Source organism: Cnephaeus nilssonii (assembly GCF_951640355.1).
Source record: "Cnephaeus nilssonii genome assembly, chromosome: 14".
NCBI classification, from domain to species: domain Eukaryota; kingdom Metazoa; phylum Chordata; class Mammalia; order Chiroptera; family Vespertilionidae; genus Cnephaeus; species Cnephaeus nilssonii.
The window spans coordinates 47,164,467-47,191,660 of NC_137085.1; the positions used below are offsets into that span (position 1 = coordinate 47,164,467).

Genomic DNA, 27,194 nt, shown 5'->3' on the forward strand with positions numbered 1-27,194 from the left:
GGAGTCTATGCAAGAGTATTCATAATAACAACACTTTTATAATGGAAGCCATCTACAGTCTGCCAACAGCACAGGAGACTAACAGCTTGAGGCATTTCATACAACATAACACTATCCTGCATTGAAGATGAGTAATGAACAGCTGTATGCACCAATAAAGTGACCCTCAAGAACACAATGTTGGATTTAAAAAAGCCAATTGCAGAAGATCACATATATTACAATTCCATTTTTTGGAAAGTTCATACAGGTTTGTTTTTAGGGACAGAAACATATGTGGGAAAACTATAAAAACAACAAAAGAATGATAAACAAAAATTCAAAGTAGTGTTTAACTCTCTTTAGGGCAGAAAGGAGAAGTGATCACGAAAAGACACACAGACCTTGAATGGAAATGCCAAGAGCCTGTTTCTTAAAAGAGGTGCGGGCACACATTCATTGTATTGGCATTCTTTTACACTGTACACATTTAACAAATATTCTTTTGTGTGCAGCCAATATTTACTAAAAATGACTCTCAAGAATTGTGGAAGAAGCAAATGGCCAAACAATTTTTATCCGAGACTTGCCGAAAGAAGGAAAAAGAGTGCAATGACCCTCCAGCCATGAGGCGCTGGCAGTCTTTCCTACCAAGCATGCCCACCGGGCTTCTTGTCTCAGTCCCGCTCTACTCCCTCAATCCCAAACCAATATCCCTCAGAGCTACCAGTGGAGCAGGGTTGGAGGAAATGTTCATGGTGCTCATTCAGAAGCAGCAGCCAAGCTTTCCTCTCTCTCCGCCATGCTCTCTATCCCTCACTAAAATTCGGGCTTCTTTCACGTGTGAATGTCAAGACCACTGTCCTGTTCACACGAGTACACACACACATCCAAACTCTGCAGCTTGCCTGGGTTGTTATCATACACAGATATTACCCAAAGCCATTATCACCCAACTCTTGACTTTGACTTATTTTCTGTTTGTGCACAATTCATAATGATAACAGAGCACTATATTTAAAACAAAGCATCTCCCTGTCCTCCAATTAGAACATAAAATCTGAAAAAGCTCCTTCAAATGCAGACACCTGTCTGAGATCAACCATGTAGCAGCAGCCCTTTAAACCAAAAGTAAAATATTGTCAGTACAGCACTTACAAATAAAATAAACCTAGCTACAGGGAGATCTGGCTCCTCACCTTGGTAGGTCATTAAAGATAAAACATTCACCGCTCGGGCTGGTATGATCAGCGGTCAAAGTGTCAGACGGTGCACCGGTCTCAAATTCGATTCCCAGTCAAGGGCACGCACCTCGGTTGCAGATTAGATCCCCAGCCCCAGTTGGGGGTTGTTCAGGAGGCAACCAATCGATGTGTCTCACATCAATACCTCTCTCTCTCTCTCTCTCTCTCTCTCTCTCTCTCTCTCTCTCTCTCTCTCTCTCCATCTAGTGGATGAGGAGAAAGTTGTGTTATATTTTCAATATCGTGACATTTTAAAAACAATTGTTTTCATATCAATCACTACAGTGAAGTTGGGCTCTTTCACCAGTAACATCTCAACAGGAAAAAAAAAATCAAACTGGTATAAAAAATTCTTCTAAATTACTTACCTGGAAGAGTCCATCACTGAGTCCCCTGAAACTTAGTGAGTAGCTGCTGTAAAAATACCACTCACCTCAGCATATTGTGCTACTGAGCTGGCTTCAACTGCGTAGACTCTCCTGGCTCCAGCCTGTACAGCAAAAAACGACAGGATTCCAGTTCCACAACCAACATCTAGAACGACCTGGAAGGAAAGGAGAAGACAAAAATGGGGTGAAAACACAAACAGGTGCTTGGCTGTTGGCGCCACCCCAACCTTGAGCACTGGAATCAGACGTAAGTGCTGGCTTTGATATTTACTATAAGTAGTCTTACTGGGGCCAAGTTAGGAGTCTCTGTGAGACTTCTTTTTCTCTTCTGTTAAACAGTGGTTATTAATATCCACTTCTTAAGGTTTGCGGTAGGGATTAAGTAATATGAAGTATGTGCAAAGCACCAGGCACACAACTGGTGTTTTCAAATTGTTGCTATTATTATTATAGTTTTTGTAGCATGGGTTACTTTTAGGATGTTGAGGCCCAAGAAAAGCAGAGTGTTGTGAATGAGCTTGCTTACCAAGTCAGTCAACATGAACAAAGCAAACACTGTCTCCAACAATTATTAGAATTATATATATCGTTATATATTACATTTTATCTATAATAATAAAAGTGCTAATTAGACCGGACGTCCTTTTGGACATTCTTCCGTCCTTCTGGACGAAGTCATGGCTGCAAGAGAGGCCCGGGTCCCAGGTGACTGCCAGTGGCCGGAGGGAAGCCTGGGTCCCAGGTGCCAGAAGGAAGCCGGTGCCAGCAGCTGGGGGAAGGAAGGCCTACTCTTGCATGAATTTCATGCATCAGGCCATATATATATGTATGGTAAAAATTTCAGAAATAACTGAACATAAAATCTTTAGAAATCCAAAAGTGAGTTGTTGTTGTTGTTTTACCAGTTCCCTCCACAAAAAGTTCCCTCCACAAAATTGGGAGGTTTATATGGAGAGTATTAAGGCAGTGGACAGATGGAATGAACAGAAACTTTTCTTTTATTCTCTGTGCTCAGACCTGGGACTGAAGTCAAGAAAACTATCACTCACTGGTACTAAAAGTCCGACACTTAGACCTACATGCTGACAGGCAAGGGTGCAGGGTACACCCTTCTCCCCAGATACTGCTGAAGCTGGGGCCTTGTCTGGTCATTACATTTCAGGTTATTGTCTTTCTGTCTCATCAGTGACTTTTCTTCTCAGCATCTTTTAGAACTAGCTCTGAGCAAGCCATTTAATTTGACTAAATCCTTACAACAAACACATGAGTAGACAGCATCATTATGACTACTTTATAGACGACAAGCCTGAAAATCAGAGACACTGAACAACCAGCCCAAGTTCATGTTGCAGGAAGTACAGGAGCTAAGAGTTGAATCTGGACACTTCTGCCTTCCAAGCTCATGTTCCATAAAATCACACATCGCTTACTTCAATTCATCTTTACAAATGTGACATTTTAACACAGCAATACCAGTAGGCAATGTTTGACAAGGAAAAAAATTCTACTTTTTGTAGGAAAACTTAGCTAAGTTTTTGGAGTTTTTTTTTTTTTTTTTTACTTTGATAGCTGGAAAAATTTTCCAAAAAAATAAGAAATATCAAGAGGTTGTACGTATTTGTGTTAACTGCAACCTCACACTGTGCTGACACAGATCCTGTGCCATTATTTGAAGAGAACATGCTGCTAGCAATGGGCTCACAGTGCTCGCTTCTATTAATTCTAGAGCTGTGGCTGGATTCCATATGGTTTCCTAGGGTTTGGTAATTAGGAGCATTAACCAATTTTAAATGTCACCCAGGCTCTGGAGTTTGCTGTCAGGCTGTCTACATTTTTAGAAATACCAATATTTACTTCTCCTCATCCTCCCTAGGAAATGCATCATCTTTGATGATCCCTGGTCCATTGCAAGAACACCTATGACTGCTATTTAGGGAGTGGAGGCTGTAAGTTGGAGAGTACAATCCATGACCACCAAAAAAGATGCACCTCCTCTCAGTTTTCTACCTGGGGAACTCAAGACCCAGCTCAGATACCACACATCATGGGAGCTTTACCTCACCTCCCCAGTAAGTCTAGGTTGGGCTCTCTGGCAACTGGAAATAGCACTTACTATAGGATATTGCAAATATTTCCTTACGTGTTTATCTTCCCTACTTGGCCTTTGAGCTCTCAAAAAACAAGAATCACCTCATTTATTTCTTAACACCTAGCACACTGGGAAACACAAAAACCATTAATAAATATTTGTTGACTACATGGCTGAGTGGGATGACTCAATATGGCAGTCTCCTAATTCCAACCTCACCATGAAATATCTCTAGAAAAGGCTTATGACTTTTGCCAGTCATTTGGACTTTGGGAGTGTTCCTGTATCGCAAAGTTTGCACTCAAAGAGGATGAGCTCAGGATGCCCTTGCCTTATATCCTGAACTGTTTCACTCAACCTCATCTTCTGCTTCCTGGCCTAGTTGATCCAAGCTTGTCCCTTGCATCCCTCCTCTGACTACCTGAGTTAGCCTTCTGCCCTGACACAGGCCTTCTTGGAAGGCTCTGTGCTCCTTTCTGCCACAGGGCCCTCGTATATGGTGTTCCCTTTGCCTGGGATGCTCCTCACTACACTCTGTGGTATGTGTCTATGGTAATTTTTATTTTGTCTACTCAAGGTTCACTCTTTTGATGTATTTTTTAAAAAAATTTATTGTTAAAACTATTACAATGCTCATTTTGCTAGATCTTTTCAATTTGCTTCTCCAGATCTAGTCTCCACTCTTCTCCATCTTGCTCTTTGTCAAGAGGCTGACCTATATGGACTACAGCAATGGGATTCCTTTGGACTCTAGTTGGGATCAGTCAAGAGAAAAGCCATCAAGTGGTCAGAAGGAGGAAGAACAGTGAGGTCAGATGATTTACTCTCCTGTGTTCTTCCTTTCTGGAAGAAACAACAGATTGGTTGTGCCCCACAAAGAGCCACAGCTCTTGTTGGGATTCCATCTCTTACAGATATCACCCTTCTCTCAGGTGTCCAGTAATTACCTCTTCCTTTTGCCCCATTAGGCCTAGTGGTGGTAATAGATACCTACCCTTGCTAGTTCCAGGGTGCTTCACCATCCATGTTGGTTCCCTTACCTCTGCCCACATCTTTGTAAAGAGTCCCATTATTTAACTCTTCTAAACCACCCTGTCATGCATGCCATCTCTCTCCTGCAGGCACCCTGGCTGGTATACAACTCATCCTTCAGATCCCCAAACAACTCCCATCAGGAAAGACTTCTCTCATCTTTGCTCCTCTTCCAGGCTAAGTAAAGTCCTCCTGTTGGTGCTTTCTTATCACCACCTCCTCAGACCCTCCTTCATAACACTCATAACAGTTATAATGTTCCTTTCAAGGACTGATATTTGATTAATATGTGCTCCCTCCCCTGTATTCTGAGCTTTATTAAGGCAGAGACCGCCATCTGTTTCTCACTTACTACTGATTCTCTGATATAACATGGGGTCTGTTGAGCAAACTGAATAAATAATACTGTGTCTGAGCACCACAAATAGGGAACAGAGTCATGATCTAGAAAATACAGTGCAAATATGTTACTGCCTTGAAAAAGCACCTTCTACCAGCATAGCACATCCACTCCAAACTAGGGATCTTAAGCATCCTTTAAAGGATAACTTGCTTTTGACATTGCCATTTACCATGCTATTATAATACAGTTAGTTCTTGTGCACAATGTTCCTCTAGAGAGAAAATTCATCTGCAGCTGCCCCTGGCTACACAGGCAGTAACTGTAGACATGATTAATTTGGGGCTTATATGTGGGAACACCAGAAAGTGATGTGAAATCCCTGCCAGGACTAATAGGAAAAAGTCAACAGTTGGTCCATGGAATAGTGGCCAAAAGTTCTATGAATTTATTTGTAATTAAAGTAACTTTAAAAATATTTAAATATTAGGATCATCATTTTGCTTGTACAGATTATTTTAATTACATGCTCTTGTGGTTTCCTGAGCAAAGAAACCCTGCAGAATGTTTGGACAGGGCTAAAAAAAGCTCCAAGTGGGTTCAAAGCTATTTCATTGGATTAACTAGCTCAAAATTAACAAGAAATATCCAAGTCCTTATGAAAGTGTGAAACGAAACTACCCTTGAATAATAGAGTAAAAATAAGTAAATATGTACCACTTGTTTTATACTTACTCTGTGCTATGCCTGTTTAGTACTTTGTAGGCTTGTTTCCTTGTAATGACAACTCTACTAGTTTAATGTGGATACAATCATTTCCTCCATATGGTAGATAAAGAGACTGAGAATAAGATGGAGTTCAAGTCATGCACTTAATACATTCCAGAAATGAGATAGAAAACCAAATGTATCTAATGCAAACCTTATGCTGTAGCCACTCCCCTCATCTTCAATTCTAAGTTAGTCTTTGTACTGTTGAGGCTACAGTAATATTGGTCACATTAACTTTCTTTTCACCCCAGCATTTTTATAATTACCTTCCAGTATTGAGGTCCTGATTATCCCACAATAAATTCCTCAACTTATGCCAGTTATTATTTATTCATTTTTCTTCATTTTATTGAGCATATCAATGGCTGCTCTGAATTGCAATACCCCAACTGCCATTTTTGTGTGCCTTACCCTCCTAAAATTCTATGGCGCACCCACCCGGGCACGTCTACTGCCATCACTGCCATCATTGCTTCTGCCAGCCATTATTTTATTACACCTGTAGATACCTCCATTTAACCACACATGTACCTGATGCTCTTGTACAGTATTATGTCCTTTTTAGTATACACACACACACACACACACACACACACACACACACATATGTATATATATATTTATTGATTTCAGAGATCAAGGAAGAGAGAGAGAGAGAAACATCAATGATGAGAGAGAATCATTGACCAGCTGCCTCTTGCTCACCCCACACTGGGGATTGAGCCTGCAACCCAGTCATGTGCCCTGACTGGGAATTGAACCGTGACCTCCTGGCTCATAGGTCGATGCTCAAGCACCGAGCCACACCAGCCTGGCCAGTGTCACATACTTTTATCACCATTGTTACCTGCCAGGGGCTGCCTATCTCCATAGACTGCATCCAACTCATTCAGTATCCAAACTATTTGACTGAACAACTTCTAGGCAGTAACAGAATGAGCACAGAGTGCACAGCCTTTTGCCGCCCATTACGTCTCTTATTCGGGATTTTGTCAGGGAAGGAAAATTCCACATCATCTCCAGGGCTGCAGAAGAGATCCCTTTATGGCTTTTACAGCTTAGATTTGAATCCTGTTCAGATAATTAGCACTTTAATTAGGACTGAAAATTTCTGCAGTGACAGCTCCATGTAAGACAAAACTCTACATCTGTGGTGCAGTGAAATTTGCTTTCAACCAAAGGGCTGCCTGTATTTCAATAATGCAGAATCCATGCATGTGAGCACCCCTGTCTCACCCTGTCTGGTCTTCTGGCAGAAGACAGTACTAGTAAACCCATCACTAATCTTTGAACCACCCTTGTACCAGTTCTCCAACTATTTTCCTTTAGTATGATAGAAAATATAAAGTATGTTGATCACTCTTAGTTCATCTCATCTCGATTAACCCCTTCATATGCTGCCAATAGACTCAGGCTAGCTTACTCAGCTCAAACCCTTAGGCTCTCAATCATTCACCAGACATCTACTAAGTATCTCCTGTTACCCACTGTGCCGAGCACTGCTAGGTGCTGGGAATGCAAAGATGAATACAGCAGCATGACTGCCTGGGAAGGAGAAAGACATATGCAAGAAAGTGGTACAGCTCTGGCTGGTGTTTCTTAATGGTTAGAGCATCGGCTCATGCATTGAAGGGTCTCAGGTTCAATTCCCGGTCAAAGGTATGTTCCTGGCTTGCAGGTTGGATCCCAGCCCTGGTGGGAGCGTGTGCCAGAGGTTGGGGGGAGGGGGAACCAATCAATGTGTCTCTTTCACATGGATGTTTCTCTCTCTCTCCCCCTTTTTCCCTCCCTCCCACTGTCTCTAAAAATCAATGGGAAAAATATCCTCGGGTGAGGATTAAAGAAAAAAGAAAAAGAAAGTAGTACAATAATGTGCGACAGTGGCAATGTTAGAAATATTTAAAGGGCACAAAGTATGGAGGAGGAATAATATACTCTACTAAGAGTTCTGGAAAGATTTGAGGTGGCCTGGGTAATGAACACTGAAAAATGAGTCAATGTGGTACCATTTGAATGATGAGAAGGGCAGCAGCTCCAGGAAGATGGATCCACATGAAAAAAGGCACCTAAAATGGATAGAGCCAGTCACTGTGAGAAGACAGCAAATTTCCCCAGGAGCACAATGTGTGTCTTAGAGGTGGATGCAGGAGTATGGCTGAGACATGAACAGGGCAAGAGCAAAAGCTGGAGAAACTAGCAGATGCTTATTCATAGACGGTCTTGTATGCAAGACTCAGAACTTAGACTTGATCCCTAAGCAAAGAGAGATGATAAAAACGTTTTCCACAGTAGAATGACTGCACAGTTGCATTTCAACAGCCTCATTCTGGGGACCTGGGTTGGAGGGCACAAGATCAGAGGCAGCAGTTCCTAACCAACACTAGTCCTTTCCTCCTTCCGGCCAGAACCTCAGTTTTATTGAGCATTTCCTGTCGTCAATGTGGTTATCCATTCCCCAGTCCTAGGGAGGGGCTCTGATTGGTCTAGGGCCGTGGTCGGCAAACTGCGGCTCGCGAGCCACATGCGGCTCTTTGGCCCCTTGAGTGTGGCTCTTCCACAAAATACCACGGCCTGGGCGAGTCTATTTTGAAGAAGTGGCGTTAGAAGAAGTTTAAGTTTAAAAAATTTGGCTCTCAAAAGAAATTTCAATCATCGTACTGTTGATATTTGGCTCTGTTGACTAATGAGTTTGCCGACCACTGGTCTAGGGCAATCATAGATGGTTTGGTTCTTCTTGCTAGTGATGGGTTCAGGCTCGGGTGTGTGAAACAATGTTGTTAATGAGACCGAGGGGAAGTCTGCTGGTGGCTCCTGGCAGACTTCCTCCCTCTGATACAGGTAGCAGAGAAGATGCCTCCTCTCCTGAGTGTGGATGTGGTGCACAGAGTAACTGGACTAAACACCTCCAGATCGCACTACCTCTGACTGTGTCAGCCAATTTGAGTGGGAATTTTCTCCTACTTAAGCCAAAGATAACTGGTACAAGTAGAGCAACTAATTGGAAAACGTTTGCAATATTCCAGGAAAGATTAAAAAAAAAATTGAGAACTAAAATTAGCGTGGAACAAAGGGGAATGGAAGAGTTGCAAAATTGCTGAGTTAGTAAACACTAAAGAATTTGGAGACTGAAAAGGAAAAAAAAAAAAGTCTAGATTGATCCCCTCCAGGTTCCTGACTTGGGTGATGTGTATAATACAAAAGTACACCCTCACCTTCAGGTAGTACATTCTAAGACGCCCAGTGGATACCTCAAATAATACTGAACCTTATATGTTTTTTTCTATACATACATGCCTATGATAAAATTAAATTTATATATTAGGCCATGTAACAGATTAAGAATAAGAATAAACAGAACAATTATAACAATATACTGTGATAAAATATGGGAATTAATTTGGGGCCATTACTGAGTAACATAAGGATCACTTGCACACAAACACTGTGAAACCGTGACCGTCAGCCTGATAACCACGATGCTACAAGTGACTGACAGGTGGGGAACGCACACCGCCTAGATACGCTGGACAAAGGGATGATCCAAATCCCTTTGACACAGGGACAGAGCAGGATGGTGTGAGATTTTATCATGCTATTCAGAACAGTACGCGATTTAAAATGCACGAATTGTCTATTTCTGGAAATTTCCATGTAATGTGTTTGAACGGTGGTGACTGTGAGTAACAACCACAGAAAGCGAAACCACGGATAAGGGGAAACTACTGTCACATATTCCGTTTTGTACCGTGCCAGAATGGAACACGTGCCTTGCTCTCAGCCAGAGGCTCATGCCGCACGCCTTCCATCCCTCGCCTCCCACCACAGGGTTCCTTGGTGCTGTGAGGCAGGAGACAGGCACCACAGCACCCACTTGGCACTCATGCACGTGCACCCTTGTGGGGCAAGGGAGTGCCCTCTGGGAACATTAACTTTAAAAATATATATTTTTTATTGATTTCAGAGAGGAAAGGAGAAGGGGAGAGAGAAAAACATCAATGATGAGAGAGAATCACTGATCGGCTGCCTCCTCCATGCCCCACACTGGGGATCGAGCCCGCAACCCTGGCTTGTGCTCTGATGGGCCATCAAACTGTGACCACCTGGTTCATAGGTTGACGCTCAACCACTGAGCCATGCCAGCGGGGTGGGGACATGAACTTTTGACAAATGGAGATGGCAGCCAATGGATAAATCATTCCTTTTTTCTTCCCATGGACGAACCATTGGAAGATGGAGTGGTTTCACGTGGCCTCTTGGTAGCTATCCTGTAACCTGGGACAATCAGTCCCTCATAACTGTGGCCAGCTCAGGGACAGACGTGCTTACACTTACTCCCCCTCCTTCCCTGCCTGGCTCCCCTTTCCCTAACTCCTGCTTTCCCAAGGTTGCCCTCCCTAATCAAGGACTAGCAGGTAAGCCTGGGCCTCCTGATCTGTGGTTCAGGGAACCTAGCAGTGGTGCTAGTTATATGAAATCCACCATGTTTATTGACAGCTTTCTGTGATTCTGTCTTTTTCTGGGTTTCTGGAACGTATAAATTCTAAACCTAAGCCACCACTCTGAAGCTGAGAGACGGTGTCAATAGCACAGATTTGGGAAAGTACGTGAAAAGAGGGTTCAGGTACAAGCTCTGAGTTCACTGGCGCCCACTTCCTGGTTCGTTGCCAGAAAAGACTAGGTTTTAGCACAGTACTCTGAACTGCTTATTCTTTGATTGTTTTGTCCAGTTTAACTGTTCTTACTGACTTTATCCTCTTTTTTCTACTTACCTTCTTATCCTGGAAAGCAGATATTAAAGCAAAAGCATTACTTTAGAAGTTACACTGTTGCATAGAGCCTTCCATGTAAGCCTTTGCAAAGTCGGTAGTTGCTCCCAATTGGCCCTTCACGATGCTGTCTTAGAGGCAATGGGAAAGGTTTAGAAATTCAACCCCGGGAACGTTCTACAACACCTTGCATTCAGTGGGTAGGCAATCCACCAGGCAGAAGTTACTAGTAAGTCAACCAATAACCCCCTATCAGTGCAATATTAATCCTCCAAACCCCCTCTTGTTTTCCTAGTTTCCTCCCATGCACAGACGATGCGCTGAGAATATCACCTTAGCAATCTGTCCCTTCTTTAATGATTTTGCAAAAGTGCCATCTGTTATGATAGTTATTAGTGCCATTAACCAAATACTTCTCGTTCTCCTTATGGGCTCCTAGCAGAACTGCACTCCCTTGCCCTTTGGAAATTAGCAGTGGTCACATGTCTTGCTTCAGCCTGCGTAATGCGGTCATTAGTGACAGGGGTCATTTTCAGGAGGAAGATTTGAGAACTAGGGGTGTGATTTGCCCCTCCCCTTCTCTCTGTGACAGGAACTAGTATGTGTCACAAGGAGGCTGTTCCTTCAGCCTGGGTCTGGGAGCGAGAATGAGAGAGCACAACCTTTTGCTAACCCATAACGGACATGGACATAAGTATGTTGGGTTAAATCACTGAGGTCTGAGAGTTGATTGTTACAGTAGCATAACCTAGTTTATCAGCCATAGCCTTGCAGTGCCAGGGATTTCTGACTCAGATTCCCTAGCTATGCCCACAGCAGTCGGATGCCATGCTGAGACTGTGCACATGGTAGCTCACTGAGTTCTTCCAGCCACCGTGTGATGTATTCTAATCCCAAATTAAAAATAATCTCAGAAAGATTAAGGTCACAAGTCATCATCTGTTGCGTTAAAGCCCCAGCTCCCTCTTTCCCAAATGCCCTAAAAGTAGCCCGTGACCACGGCTTATTCCGTCTTCTTGGCTGTCCTTGAAAGCTGCACTTTGCTTTCACACCAGATGAAAGCACTTTCCTCGGCTGACTCTGGCGTCTTCTTCTAGTCCCCTTTCAGGTGGAGATTCTATTTAAGTTCAGGAGAACCCTGGCACAGACATGCCATCTCCTTCCCATTCACAATCGGGAAATCCATGCAGAGTCCTTCTAAGGGCTGAGAAGCCAAAGAGAGCAGCTAGGACTGAAGTCCATTTTCTACCTCTCTCTTCAACCTTTATTACAGAGAATTAATCCTGGGGGGCGGAGGGGGGGGGGGAGAGTCCTTATGATACAGAACCTCCCATGAACCTTGGCTTCTGTACAGGGTTTGACAGTGTCCCCTATATCACAGGACTTCTACAAAGAGGCCATATGAAACCACCCCATCTTCCAAGTGCTCTTCCATTTTAATTACATCAAGATCCCTCAGCCAGCCCAGGCAACACAAAATGAACCTTCTGAGAGGGTAGATCGTATGTTAGGTCCTTATAACGGCAGAATGAATCTTTTGGAAGTGATGGATATGGTAATAGCATGGATTGTGGTGATGATTCCGCGAATGTATGCTTATCTCCAAACTCATCAAGTTGTATACATTAAATATGTACCGCTTTTTGAATGTGATCCATACCTCATTAAAGAGGTTTATAAAAATGTAAGGGAGCAAGAGCTATTTCATGACATGCAGACGGACTACTGTGCTGCAGCCTTTATTCCCACTGATGGTCAAGGTCAGGCCCCATTCGTGCACCAGGTTAACCAAAGGTGTGTGGTGCTTTCAAGTGGGGGGGAGAACGGCACAGCAGGATTAGAGATGAACTCAAGAGCCTCGGACCAGACTGCTGCTAAGCCCAAGGAAAGCTCAGGGCAGAGAGTCTTAAGCCTCTGCACATCTGAACACCAGCCGACTATCCGAACAGGTTGCTTTGCATGTTTGTTGTTGTTTATGTTTTCTTTGAAGCCTTCAAATCCCTGAACCCCTCCTGCCTGAGCCAACCTCACATCTGAATGCACTAAGCAGCTGTTGCGACTGGGGATTCTCTCCTCTGAAAAACGCTGATTAAAAAATAAAAAAGCTCCCGGCTCCTGCTTATTTTCACAAGTTTCCAGCAACTGGTGCCCTGACAAATGAAGTGTCAAAACATTTCCAAATTAAAACCCTACTGCTCGCACCGCCCCACACCCTCAGCAGGATGGACTTTCCCTGCTTGCACCCAGCACACGCTTGAAGAAACTAAAAATAGCCAGATGGCAATTAACAGAAACTCGGAGGAGAAGAATGGGGTGGGTTCCAGCGGGGTCAGTTTCCTGAATGGGTTCCAAACGGAGCTCTCAGCCAGCAGTGCTCTGGCCAAGAAAGGATTTTCATGAAAACTGCATGGCGGAGGCAGAATGAAAAATCAAAATGTGAAAGATTTAAAGTTACAGCGGAGGTGGAAACTACGACACCATGCCCAAACCATCAATCACAGTAATACCCGCTACTATGTACTGAGTTCATACGTGAGCCAGGTACTGAGCACTTCATCTGCAGTGTGATCTTGACCTGGCAAGGACCCTACGAAGTACCTGTTAGCTCTTATGATAAGGAAAGGGAAGCCCAGAGATGGGAGATAACCTGGGTAAGATCGCCAGGCAAACGGGATAAAGGTCTATGGCAGGTGCATGGTAAGCGGCCACGCTGGAGTTTCAACTCAGCATTCCCGCTCCAGACTGACGAACATAACCGCTGTGCGATGCTGCCTCCTGCACACATGAGGATGCTTAAGAAACCACAGTGTTTTCACCCCACCCTTAAACTCAGAGAAACAAAAGTCTCCCTTGGAAATTTCCGCTAACTTTCCCACAGGCTGTACCTGTCAGAGGTTATGTGTGCGGGCTCAAAAGTTAGACCAACAGGGTTCAAATCCTGGCCTTTTCATTGACTAGCTGTAGTAAATCAGGTGAATTATCAACATTCCCAGACCTCAGTTCTCTCAACTCTAACGTGGTAAAAATATTAATAATAAGATTATAATGAAGATCAAAAGACACTGCTGTAGACTGAATGTTTGGGCCCTCCAAAATTCTAACCCCCAAGGTGATGGTATTTGATGATGTGGCCTTTGGGAGGTGATTAGGTCACAAGGGTGGAGCCCTCATGATGGGATTAGTGCACTTTATAAAAAGAGACAGGAGAGAGCTTACTTCCTCTCTCCCTTCAGCCATGTGGACATATAGAGAGAAGGCTGCTGTCTACAAGCCAGGAAATAAACCCTCACCAGACACCAGCTCTATAGACACATTGATCTTGGACTATGAGAAATAAATGTTTGTTGTTTAAGCCACCAGTCCATGGTATTTTTGTTATATCAGCCTGATTTGACTAAAACAGAAACAATGTATGGAAAGGTCTGGGCATGGTGCTTGCATATACTGAGTTCCTCAATAAATAATACAATCATGTCCTTGTAGGTAATCAGTTTGAGTGGGAAAGAAGACAAGGGCTTAATGAAAAGGTAGCATCCTCCATGGACACACAGGTTATTAAAAATGGTCTTCAGTACGATAAAGCAGGTAAAAAGGATTTTAAAGGATCTGGATTTGTGGTAGATTTGGAGTTAGGGTGACCAGTCATCCTAGTGAGTCTGGGACTGAGGGGACTCCTGGGACACTAAAACCAGGACAACTTGCTCTTCCAGTTTTCAGAGGGGAGGGAATATTGAGTCCCAGGAGTGGGCAATACTAGAAGTAAAAATGGTCACCTCCTCTTCTTTCGTTCCTCATAATAGAAGTGACCCATCTGACTGGGACATAGGACTGAGCATGCCTAGCCCCGATGCTTGGAAGGGGCCAACCTGCCAACTCCCTATTCAAGCATGCGCTCAAGTCCCCCATGGAGAGACTTGCTGGGCAGGCTCTGGACTCGTCTGGGGAGACCAGTTGTTTAGTGGGTAGAAAAGTTGTTTGGAGGAAAAACTAAGTAGGAATCTCTATTTGGACATACCTCCAAGTCCTGTACTCCAAACAGCATTTCTAACAATAACACTGGTATTATGATTTCTACCTGACATCTGTGTCTACCTCTAAATCAGTTCAGAACTCAGAGGGGGAAAGGGATATAATTAATTATCAACCATGTGATTAATTATCACCTTTATAAGCCCCAACAGATGGATGCTTATTTTATTTCACTGGCAGATAAACCCAATTCAGGCTGGCAGGGAAAAGGGTATTTTGTAGAATCAAATGAAGTTACAGCTGGAAGTGACCTTAGAGAAGAACTGTTCCACTATCTTCATTTTTATAGATGAAAAGATACACAAATAGAGTGGTCAAGTGACATAACCTATATGAAATTCTGAGAGTCATCTAATGCAAAGTATTAGTACGATTAGTAGTTTGGGGAGTGGTCTTTAGAAGCTGTAACCAAAATTAAAATCAGATTTTAGGAAATATAGAAAAAACATAGATAATAGAAAATAGATTATAGATTCCAATTAAACAAATTCAAAGGGAGATGATTTTCCCTAAATAAAAGAATTACCCCATCACCCCCCCCCCAAAAAAAAAAACCACATCTTCAATCCATGGATCAATAGTTGAGAGTTGCATTTTTATTTTTAATTTGGCAAGAAACCTACCTTAGGTCAAAATGATTGCTTACCCACAATCTTGAATACCAGATAAGGTGTCAAAAGAAACAAGCTTTTCTCCTCTACCCTCAGCCTACCCAGCTACCAAAATCAGGTCCTCATTAGGAAAGTTAGCTTCATAACTGTTAACTAGGCATGTGCCACTGGCAAAGCAAGGGTCCTGGCACCTTGAGACATATGACAAGACATATGAGACGCTTTGGCTAAGCATGGCCATTTCTGGTCTTACCTCTATCTCTTACCGTCACCCTCACCCTACCTAAGTACTTAGATTTGGCATTTAGAAAATGTCCCACCATGGGTAAGCTGGAGAAAGCCACTTCCCCAAGTCTCTCCCACTGAGTACAGCTATAAAACCTGGACAGAGCGCATGGAGCAGTTACTTGAGGCCTGAAAAGTAAACAGTAGCAGTAGGTTGGGAAAGAAGACCAGAATTTGAAATACCACCAAACCATATCCCCTGACCCTCAAACTCATGGTTAACACACCAAAAATGGGCACCAGTGTGCAGACAAGAGAGCTCCCAGAGATGCCTTCTAGTTCTGGCTCCAACACTCAAAAGGGATGTCCTAATGCTCAGAGACAGTGTGGAGACGCTCTGTTTTTCCTTCCTCTTTTCTTTTCCTCCTTCCTCCCCTTTTCCCTCTTTTCCCTTCCCTTTCCTCCCTTCTTCTATGCTCCAGCCCTCAGCAATCTTGTGGTAGTCACATACGCCTTCAGGAGCCAAAACTATGAGAGAGGGGAACCTTCCTCTGCAGGCAATGGTGCCTCCGTTCCCAAAGGCTGGAACCAACCCCCCATCGGGTTTTTTCCTCTCTTTGCCCTCTCTTTCTCTTTTGGGCCAATATGTAAGTAGGCAAAGTCATAGATGTGTACAGCAGAGGGCGCTTTTTGGCCCAGAGACTGAGTGTTCCCAGGAGACCAAAAAGTAGCAGGGAGATCATGAAGAGGAAGGAACTTGGCAAAGCAATCCCATAAAGGCATTTGTTGTTGTTGTTTTTTAAATATCCTCACCCGAGGATATGTTTATTGATTTTAGAGAGAGAGGATAGGAGAGAGAGAGAAACATCGATCAGTTGCTTCCCGTACACAACCGACCGGAGATGGAACCCACAACCTAGGTATGTGTTCTGATCAGGAATTGAACCCACAACCTTTTGGTGCATGGGACAACACTCCAATTAACTGAACCACCGGTGGGGTTGTTTTGTTTTTGTTGTTTTATATATAAATTCCCTGCTTTATCCTCATCCTGTGCATGCATGGATTTTACCTGAATTAGCAAACTAAAACTGAGAACTCCACTTGGGTGCCATACTGACCACTGGGTGACACGCACATGGGACAGATCCAAACAATACTGCTAGGGCTTTGAAAACTGCACTGACATAGGAACCAGAGCCCTCAGAAGAGCAACTAGTGGCATAGAACTCACAGCCCGAACCTAACCAGGGTTACTGAATGCCAAAAACAAAAATCCATTACCCATAGGCTTTGAAGAAGTCCTAGAGTCTCAGAACATAATATGGAAAATGTACATAATACAGTCCAAAATTTCCTGGCATGTTAAGAATCAGGAAAATCTCAATTCCTTGGGAAAAGATAATTAACTGATGCTAACACAGCAGTGACACAGACATTAGAATTATCTGACAAACACTTTCAAGCACCCTTTATTTAGAAAGCTCCAACTAGTAATCATGAACACTGCTGAAATCAATGGAAAAAACAGAAAGTCTCAGTCATAAACCAAATGGCATAAAGAAGAGCCAAATAGAAACTTGGAATTGAAAAATATGAGAACAACAACAAAAAATGTCTGATGGGCTTGATATCAGAATGGAGCTGCAGAGGCAAGAAAGCCACGGGCAAATCAACTTCTAACTGGAGGTCTATTTATCACAACCTTTTCACTCTTCATCTCTCTGCTTTAATTAGCTATTGCTGCATAACAAACCACATCACAATGTAGTGGCTTAAACTGGAAGCAATTTATTACTTCTCCCAATTTCATGGGAGGGCAGGACAGTTTCTCTGCTGGTTTTGCTTGGACTTACTCATGTTTCTGCATTTAGCTGGAGGTATGGTTAGACTGGAAGGTCCCAAATGGCCTCACTCATAGGTCTAGCAATTGGTGCTGGCTGTTGTCTGGATAGCCTCAGCTCTCCTCCATGTGACCTCTCCACCGTCATTTGGCTAAACTGGGCTTCCTCCCCGTATGGTGGTCTCAGGGTTCTAAGAAGGTGAGACCAGACGTCACAAGGCTCTCTAAGCCCTAAGATCTGAAACTCGCTCAATGTCACCTCTGTCATTCTATTGATCAAAGTACATCACAAGGACAGCACAGAGATAGGGAGTAAAAAAATTAGACCATTTTCTTGAAGAAAGCAGCAGCTACATAACTTTGTAAGTGGATGAGAACACAGGGAAGATGAGTCATTTGGATCATTATTTCAATGTTCCACCACCTCCTTCTTGGGGAATTAATACTGCAATCTCAGAGGCCACAGATCTACAATTACTACGGTAGTGGAAGAGATTGTGAAGCTCAGAGAAATTAGTGTTTTGTCTAAGATCACACATGGGGAAAATATCAAACTAGGTCTTATGACTGCTGATTCCACTGAGCAGTACTCATCTGTGAGATGAACTGTACCGTATTTTGAACACTTTGTTTGTGTTCAAACACAGGTAGGAGAACAATTATGTGTTCACAATCAGTCATCATTCAGATCCATTTTGTGAAGGAAATAAATGCAGGCACTTGTGGAGTCCATGAAAAAAAAAGGAAGTAAATCGACACAGTAAGAGCTAGTCCTTAGGTATCAATTAGGCTCCTAACCTATTCTGTGCACCAAAACAGTGCATATAGCCTCCTGAGTTTCCACACTCAAAGCTTAATTTCTTTATTGAGGTAAAATTCACATAACATAAAATTAACCATGAATCATTTTAAAGGGTTCAGTTCAGTGGTATTTGGTACATTCACTATGTTGTACAACCATCACCTCTATCAAGTTTGTAGACATTTTCGTCACCTCATAAGGCAACCCTGTACCCACTTAGCAGCCACCCCCAATTTCTTCATCCCCAAGCCTCTGGGAACTACCAGTCTGCTTTCTCTATACGATTTGCTAAATCTGGATATTTCCTATAAATGGAATCATATGAGCTTTTGTCATTGGCTTCTTTCACTTGGCATGTTTTCATGGCTCAATCCATGTTGACACATGTATCAGCATTACATTCCTTTTCATGGATAACAGAAATGTAAGTAATATTCTACTGTATGGTTACACCATATTTTGTTTATCTACTCGTAAGTTGATAAGCATTTGGACTGTTTTCACTTTTGGGCTATTGTGAGTAGTGCTGCTTACGATTCATGTACATACAGTTGATTAAATATCTGCTTTCAATTTGGGGGGTATATACTAGTTAGGAATGGAATTTTGGGGTCATATGATAATTCTATCAAAGCTTAGTTTTGATTCTAGTTTTTGACAAGACTTCTGAACATGGTTACTGGTATAACCACGATGAATGGTCTGCAGTCAGCATTACCTTGTCTCTGAAGTCAACGTGGTTCTGGAGGATGGCTCTGTGGTAAGTGGCTGTCCTCACAAAATCTTGCATCATGTTCTGCTGCTGGGAAATGCAGCCATAAAACTGCAAGGAAAAGAGAGCGAGAGGGAGCGTAAACAACCCGCGAGGCAGCACCTGCATGAGCATCTGGTTCTTACGAGCCGCCTGGTCAAGACAGGCCTAGCCTAACACACAGGGTAGCTGAGGCTTTGGAAGACACATTATACCTGCCATCTTTTGGTAGTTTTCTATTCCCAAGCACCATTCTAAGTGCTTCACATACATCCTACTATCAAATCCAATCATCATAATAATCTGATGGATTATGTTCCTCGGCTAAGGAAACTGAGGCTCAGAAAATTGCCCAAGTCCTGACAACTTGATAAGTGGACAGAGTGGAGATTCCAATCCAGGTGATGCTACTGTTGCTGCTCAGGGGACCATGCTCTCAGAACCACTGCAGTACAGTATCAATAGTCTCCTCTCCACCCACCACCCTGTTCAGGTGTATTCACAGGTGTGCGACAAGTCAATTCCACTTGGGGCAACTTCCCTGACCTGGAAGTATTGTGTGGCAGATGCCTCTTCTGTCCGCTGGTTAAACACTGAGTATTTCTTTTTCTCATTCCGGCACCTTTTCAAGGTATTTGAAAATGCGCTGAATTCTGCAAGGAGAAAGAAGCAAATACGTGTCTATGCCTTGGAAATCACAGAAATCACCATTGCACTCTACAAAATTCCAACTCAGAAAATACTGGAAGATTATAATAGCACGTTCATCGCGGAACACACGCATGAGGATTGGCAAGGTGGAAATGGGTACCACTCCGAGGTGTGACACCCTTATTTACACTTGTCAGACATATTTGCATTCACAAATGTCAAGTGAGAGAGCGTAAGGGCACACAGACGAGGCTCATTGAGTTCTCTCGCTCCTGTGCTCGCACAGCTTCCAGGCTTATTTCAGAATGCGCTCTGGGGAAGGTGACTGTTGATGATACAGAAAAAAATAGATATGTGAATACAAAATATATGTGCATGTAAATGAATATATATGTAAACCTCATTCTGTTACATAGTGACAGGGCGTGTTTGTTGTGTTGGTTTTTTTTACAGCATTCTCTAAGCATATAGAGAAAAGGCAAAATAGGAGATATGTGAATATAAGAGAATGCTTTCTATTATTTGAGGGGAAAATACTTCAGTGAAGACTCAAAAATATCTTGGAAATGATATTACTAACACAGCATGTATAGTTGTCAAATTTGGTGACTTCTGCCTTAAAAATGACTCTCAAATCCTGCCCTGTGGCCTTCACTGCCTGTGGCCTCTTCTGTCTCCACCTGGCGTTGTGACCAGATCTTCCCCTTACAGCCCACATGGGTCCCGAGTGCCCAGCACTCTCTCTCACGACCTCCAGCCCACATTCTCTGCCCCGAGTGGGTACCCATGCCCTCTCTTCTCTCACACGCACATCCTCCACACTTACAAATCCCCATATCAACCTGGTCCTGGCCTGGTTCTTGGCTTTGAATCCCATTTCTTCTATTCAGATTACCTTTTGACATCCAATTCCTATTTATCCTCCAAGATTCAGTTCAACCAACATTTCCTTATTGCTGTGTTCTGGAACACCCATAGGCAGAACTTAGTTGCTGTAAGACAGTGGCCCTCAATACTTAGCTATAGATCAGAATCACCTGGGAATAATTTTTAAAATCTGGATGCTGACCCCTCATCCTACATCTGCTAATTCATTGTTGTGGGGGTAGACACGAGGCATCTCTATTTTCTCGAAAGCCTCCAAGTTAGTTTCCATGTGTAGCTAGGGATGAGAACCTCTGCTCTAATCTCACTCTCCCAGCTTACCACTGTATTTCATATTTGACTGAACTGATCAATTTTTTAAGATACCCATCTCTCTCTCTAAATCAAACTCTTTTAGGGCATGCTTCTCTGGCTAAAACTTTATCTCCATTTGAAAATTTCTGTCTCATCTTTATCTTTTGCATTTGCACCCTTATAAAGGAGAGAATGAAAATAATGATTTTAAAATAATTATAAAACCAACACAAGAATAAAAATCTCATTACACAAGCTATTATTCATTGTTAAAATTTTAATATGCTCTTTTGGGTTGTGGGAGTGATGAGAGAGAGAGAGAGAGAGAGAGAGAGAGAGAGAGAGAGAGAGAGAGAGAGATATCGATTTAGGGGTTCCAACCTTATTTACCTCTTCAAAACATGGTACTAACATAGCAGCCACCCAATAAATAGGCCTAAAATTTAAATTTGGGTAAATGTCTAATGAATTTGGGGAACCTATATTTAATTGGTGAGGCAGCCCTTTGAAGCCCTGGGAATATTCCATGTGGGGGCAGTTGAAAACATCTTTCTGGAGAATAAATATGTAAGCATACCTAACACAGCCCATTCTGCTCAAGAGAATGCCATCTACTCTAAAGAAACTTTGCAAGGGATAAAGGAAGGGATTCTTGGTGTAAATATACATCCAGATTAGATACAATGCATCCTGAACAATCAGTGTGTTTCACTACCTTATACATGCTCACTGCAATTTATAAACCCTTCCTCATCTAGTGTTCCCTTGTGGATGGATCAGGGAAATGCATGCAAATCAAAACTACACTGAGATATCACCTCACACTTATTAGAATGGCTATCATAAAAAAGACAAGAGATAACAAGCATTGTCAAGAATGTGGAGAAAAGGAAACCTTGTGCAATAGCCTTTTTAATATTGGGAATTTAAATTGATACAGCCACTATGGAAATCAGTATGGTAGCTCCTCAAAAAAATTAAAAAAAAGTATTACCCAATCCCACTTCTGGGTATATATCCAAAGGAAATGAAATCACTATCTCAAAGAGATATCTGCACTCCCATGTTGATTGCAGTATTATTTACAATAGCCAAGACATGATACAACCCAAGTGCCTGTCAATCTGTCAAATGGATGAATGCATAAAGGAGATGTCACACACACACACACACACACACAGACACACACACACAGACACACACACACAGAGACACACACACATACATACACACACACACACACACACACACACACACATTTTTCCCCCCAAGGAATATTATTCAGCCACAAAAAGAAAAACCTACTATTGAGACAGCACGGATGGACATTGAGGGAATTATGCTAAGTGACATAAACCAGAAAAAGAAAGACAAATACAGTATAATCTCACTTATATGTGGATTTTTTTAAATGCCAAACTCATATAAACAGAGTAGAAAAGTGGTTGCCAAGAGCTGGGGCATGAGGGAAATAGGGAGACATCTGTTCAGAGGTAAAGGGAGTACAAATGTTCAGCTATAAGATGAATAAGGTATAAAGTTTTAATACATAACATGGCGACTACTTCATTATAATGGAGGTTTGCTAAGAGAGAACTTATATGTTCTCAGCAAAACATAAAATAAAATAAAATAAAATGAAATGAAATTTTCAGACATACTGGGAAAAAAAGATCCTGGATAATGTTTACCAAGTTCTAGTCTTCTGGCCTTCTCCAATTCCCCGTGAGCTCTCAGAGAATGCCAATAGTGGTTTATGTCAACAATCTGTGAGTTTTCTGAGTCCTGGGCATCTCAGTTGTTTGGGTTTTCAAAGCCTATAGTAAATTCATTTGTTCCACAAATAGCCTTTTTTAAATTGAGTTTATTGGGGTGACATTGGTTAATAAAATTATATGTTTCAGTGTGCAATTCTATAACACATCATTTGTATATTGTATTTGTGTTCACCACCCCAAGTCAAGTCTCCTTCCATCATCATTTACCCACCTTGACCTACTACTCCCCCTTAATTCCTTTCCCTCTGGTAACCACCATATTGTTGTCTGTGTCTATGAAGCAAGTTGAAAAGCATAATTTTTTTTGTTAAAAAGCAAGATTTTTAACATAAAGATTTTTACTATAAAGTAACACAGCTAGTCTTTTTTTTTTTTTCACAGCTAGTGTTCTTGTGTGGCTCACCAATTGTCTCCAAAGGAAAATGTAAAAGAGAAGTCCCAACAAAGTTGTGTATTATACCAGCATCCATCCAATAGATAAATAGCCTTCAAAAATAAATACTAATTTGGATGTATCAGCTCTACTGTGTTTGCTATTTAAAAATATATTACATTAAAGACACTCTAGTCTTTACATTACATCATTACATTAAAGACACTATAGTCACAACTCTATAATCCCAGCACAGGGACCAAATTGACAAACCCAATATCAGGGTCTCAGGTTTGAGATGCATTTATGGGATTTAGGAAATCCGAGCATTTAGGCAAATCCAGGAATCAGCATCATTTACTCCTCCTGTCAGTGGTGAATTCTGTCACAATGACTGCCAGAATAATGTTTTCTTCACATGTTACCCTTACATTTAATGGTTAAATAAATGTCTGTACATAAAGGAAATGAGTGTGTTTCCACGTGATACATAAAGATTTTTTTAAAAAGCCCCACACACCTTAAGAAGGAAAAGACATTTAATTGCTGATCCCTCCCCTCCCCTCAGCCTCCAGAAGGACTGACACACAGCCACTAACGGTGCTGTCGGAGTCCATTCGGGCTGCTACGCGTAGTACCATAGATGGGGTGACATAAATGACAGAAACTTATTTCTCACAGTTTGGAGGCTGGACTCTGAGATCAAGGTCTCAGCATCACTGGTTCTGGTGAGAACTCTCCTCCAATTGTAGACTGCCGACGTCCGGCGGGGTCCTCGCATGCTGGAAGGGGCCAGGGGGCTCTCTGGCATCTCTTTCATCAGGACACTGAGTCACCCTCATGAGCTGATCTCCTCTCAAAGGCCCCACCTCCAAATGCCATCACATTGGGATTCAGTTCCAATATATGAATTTGGGGGCACGCAAGCATTCGGGCTACGGCAGTGCTCACTGAGGAATCCAAAAGGAGATGCAGCACACACAGCACGGCTTCTTCTCTTCCTCAGTTCTCCACACCGGGGGGGGGGGGGGGGGGGGGGGGGGGGGGGGGGGGGGGGGGGGGGGGGGCTTCTGGTCAGAGGCGTGAAGGGCTCTTGAATTTTGCCTCTGGAGAACTTCTGGCAAGGAGAACAATTTTCTGGATGGAAGAGCCTTTTGATCTTCAAGGCACTATTTGTTTGAAAGATGCCATTGATTTTGTAGAGCCCGGGGGGCTCCCAGGAAGAAAAGAAATGGCAGCTGTTGGGAACCTTAGCGAGTCAAAATGGATGTTCACATTTGCATAGTGGCCCCTTCAGCTGCCCAGGACAAAAAAGTTGGGAGGACATGGGTCAGAACCACTGCTGTGCAATAAAGAGATCCCTGTGGGGTATTTCCCAGAAGTCTGAGGGCAGCGTCTACAAGGATGGGAACCACCCTCAGTGACTAGAAAAAGCCAAGTCTCTCTGCCACAGATGGATTTTGAGTAAAATGGAAGCTCCTTGCAAAGGACATACTTTTCCACACTGTATCGAAGGGGATGACCTGTGGGACTGCCATTGCCACCACTCTGGCTGTCAACCATCATGTTTGTCATTTTTCACTGCAAATATCTAGATGCAATCTTCTCTGTCATACCGATATTAACCAAGCTCATGGCGCTTGCATGCCAAGGCCATGATTACCTCCCTTTGTATTTGCAGGGTGGGCTTAGGTTTCTTCTTGACAAAGCGTCGCTTTTCAATGTTAGCATGTAGTTATATTCATGGATCAATAAAGACTACCGAGGCACGCCATTTCCCTTCTGCTCTGTTACTCCTCAAAAACCATATTGAAGGGATCTGTTTTTGTTTGCTTGCTTCTCTTAAATAGCTGCTATTTACAAGTGGTACTGTCTGTGGTGCTTTACATAAAATGTTTACTTACCTAGATACCAGCATCTTTTTGTGCCAAGGAAGGGTAATACCTGTCTGACTACCTCAGCTGTTCTGGCCACATGTCCCAAAATTATACCGGGAAATCCACAACTGACAATATGATCATCATGATGTAGATTTTTAAAAAATAATACCTCAAACTCTAGACATTGTTGCAGAACTGCTTCTGGACTATAATTTACAGAAAGCCCATTTTAATTATCTCTAGTCCAATCAGCTGAAGTTTGCAAATTAAGCTCTTTTTCCTGGGCTCCTGAGGAAGCTACCTATTTTCCTGTGGTTAGCATACAAAAAGGAGAACAATATTGACCACGTGCCCCCATTCAGCTCTCCTTCCCTTGGTTTCATGTCTGGGTGCTTTCCTCTTGGAATGGATATGGCTCAGGATAGACTGCATCGACCCCCACATCTCCTCTCTGGTCAGAGCTGGAGAAACAGCATGCTATCTCAGGGCATCATTCAAGCAGGATGGGTGTCATGCCAGCAGCTGCTGAGGATCTTGTCTCCATCAGCCCCTTATTACTTCTCTGCACAACATATGACAGAATAATTACTATTATATTTGTCTAAATGCTTAGTTTTTTCTGTGTTAGCCAATGAAATGTAGAGTTTATGAGGGTAAAAAGACTTACCATTTAATCTTAGTGGTTACTATGATACCTGGCACGTAGAAGTGTCCAATAAATATCACTGAATGAATGAGTGGATGAAAACATTCTTTCTATTTTCCCCTTTCCTATGTACGTTTTTTATTATTATTATTATTATTATTATTATTATTATTATTACTGTATACCTGTCCACTCTCACTTCCTGACTGGTCCAGTTCTCCCACAGCAATTATCTACTTTTATTATTTTATTTTTTAATCCTCACCTAAGAATATGTTTTTATTGATTTTAGAGAAAAAGGACGGGAGAGCAGGAGAGAGAGAGAGAGAGAGAGCGAGAGAGAGAGAGAGAGGTGAGAGAGAAACGCTGACTGGTTGCCTCCTGCATGTGCCCTGACCTAGAATCGAACCCACAAACATTTTGGCGTACTGGACGATGCTCCAGCCAACTGAGCGACCCAGCCAGGGCTCAGTTGCTCTATCTTTTAGAGACATTTAATTAATCAAAAATTTCTTCTAGTTAGGTATCACTGGCAGAACCAAATATCGTTGGTCTCTGATGTATATTAAGTCAAATTCTATTCACTATCTGAACTCCTAAATCACAGTAATACTATGCTTCTCTTTCTCTCTCTGTCTTAACAAGGAAGAACATAATGTTTACATAATAAAGTTTCCATACCTTCTTCATCCCAACTCCCACAGTTATATAAATGCAAACTTAATTTTAGGAAATTTTCATATACTGTGTGTGTGTGTGTGTGTATACATGCATATTTCCAGAGAAAGGCAAAGCAGTCTCAGGTGGTGGGAGGTGAAACAGGACCGAAAAATGAATACATTTTAACCCTAAATACTTACAGGGGACTCTGCTGTTGAGTAAAATTCAACATAAAGGTGACCCTAAGAAGGGCCTCATATAAGCATATATAGGCTTCATTTAGAAACAAGGTAGATTCTCCAAGTGCCCAAAATAGCATTTTTATGACACTGTATATTTCTATTGCTTACATGAGAAAACTAGAATAATGGACTTCAAGCTAATTTTTTCTTTTATTGCTTTTATCTCCTTTAAAAAAAAAAAGGTCCTCATTCCTTGAAAGCAATTGTCAAATCAACCTTTTAAAACAAAAGTACTTATAAGCTCTAAGAAAATGAATACATTTTTTGGCTTTTAGCTTCTCTCAAAGCCTTACAATTAGCAACCAAACCTATAATTTGTAATCTATATTAACACTTACCTAACATTATTTTTGTGTAATCAAAACATTTAGTACAGCAATTTTCAACCTTTTTTGTCTCACGGCACACATAAACTAATTAATAAAATTCTGTGGCACACCAAAAAATATATATTTCTTACCGATCTGACAACAAAATCAGATATAATTTTGATTCATTCACACCAGATGGCTATTGTTGTGTTGGCTGTTGTAATTTTTTCATTTGTCAATCTAAAGGAAAAGAGATCAGTGCCCCTGGGGTTAGATGGCATGTTTTAAAAATTCTTGGAGTCTACTAGTTGAAAATCACTGTATTACTACAAAGCTCTGGGAAAGACCACCGGGAACTATTTTGTGTATTTGTCACACCTCTAAATGTCAAGAATTTTATGCAAAACAAATGGGCCATGGATCTTGTCAAATTTCAAAGGCAATTTTTATGCATGTCTTAAAAACCAGTTAAACACTTATTGAGATGACTGGCAGTGACCTAAAACATTTATGAAAGTAAGGACAGATTATTCATATGCTTAAATACTGAGCCAGGTCTCTGATCCCTGTGGGATCTTAGTGCACTGGCCCTGATGCTCCACC

General features: G+C 42.1%; 1 protein-coding gene across 2 annotated transcripts in view; it reads right to left on the reverse strand.

The window, feature by feature from the left end:
• LOC307111330 (histone-arginine methyltransferase CARM1-like) overlaps nucleotides 1-27,194 on the reverse strand; it is a 223,134-nt gene that overhangs the window by 85,521 nt on the left and 110,419 nt on the right. For both annotated transcript variants that reach the window (XM_079791136.1, XM_079791137.1), the window contains exons 3-5: nucleotides 19,418-19,524; nucleotides 18,839-18,943; nucleotides 1,657-1,767 (exon numbers count right to left, since the gene is read on the reverse strand). In XM_079791136.1, the coding sequence (XP_079647262.1) occupies nucleotides 1,657-1,767; nucleotides 18,839-18,943; nucleotides 19,418-19,524 (323 nt within the window). The remainder of the gene's footprint in view (nucleotides 1-1,656; nucleotides 1,768-18,838; nucleotides 18,944-19,417; nucleotides 19,525-27,194) is intronic.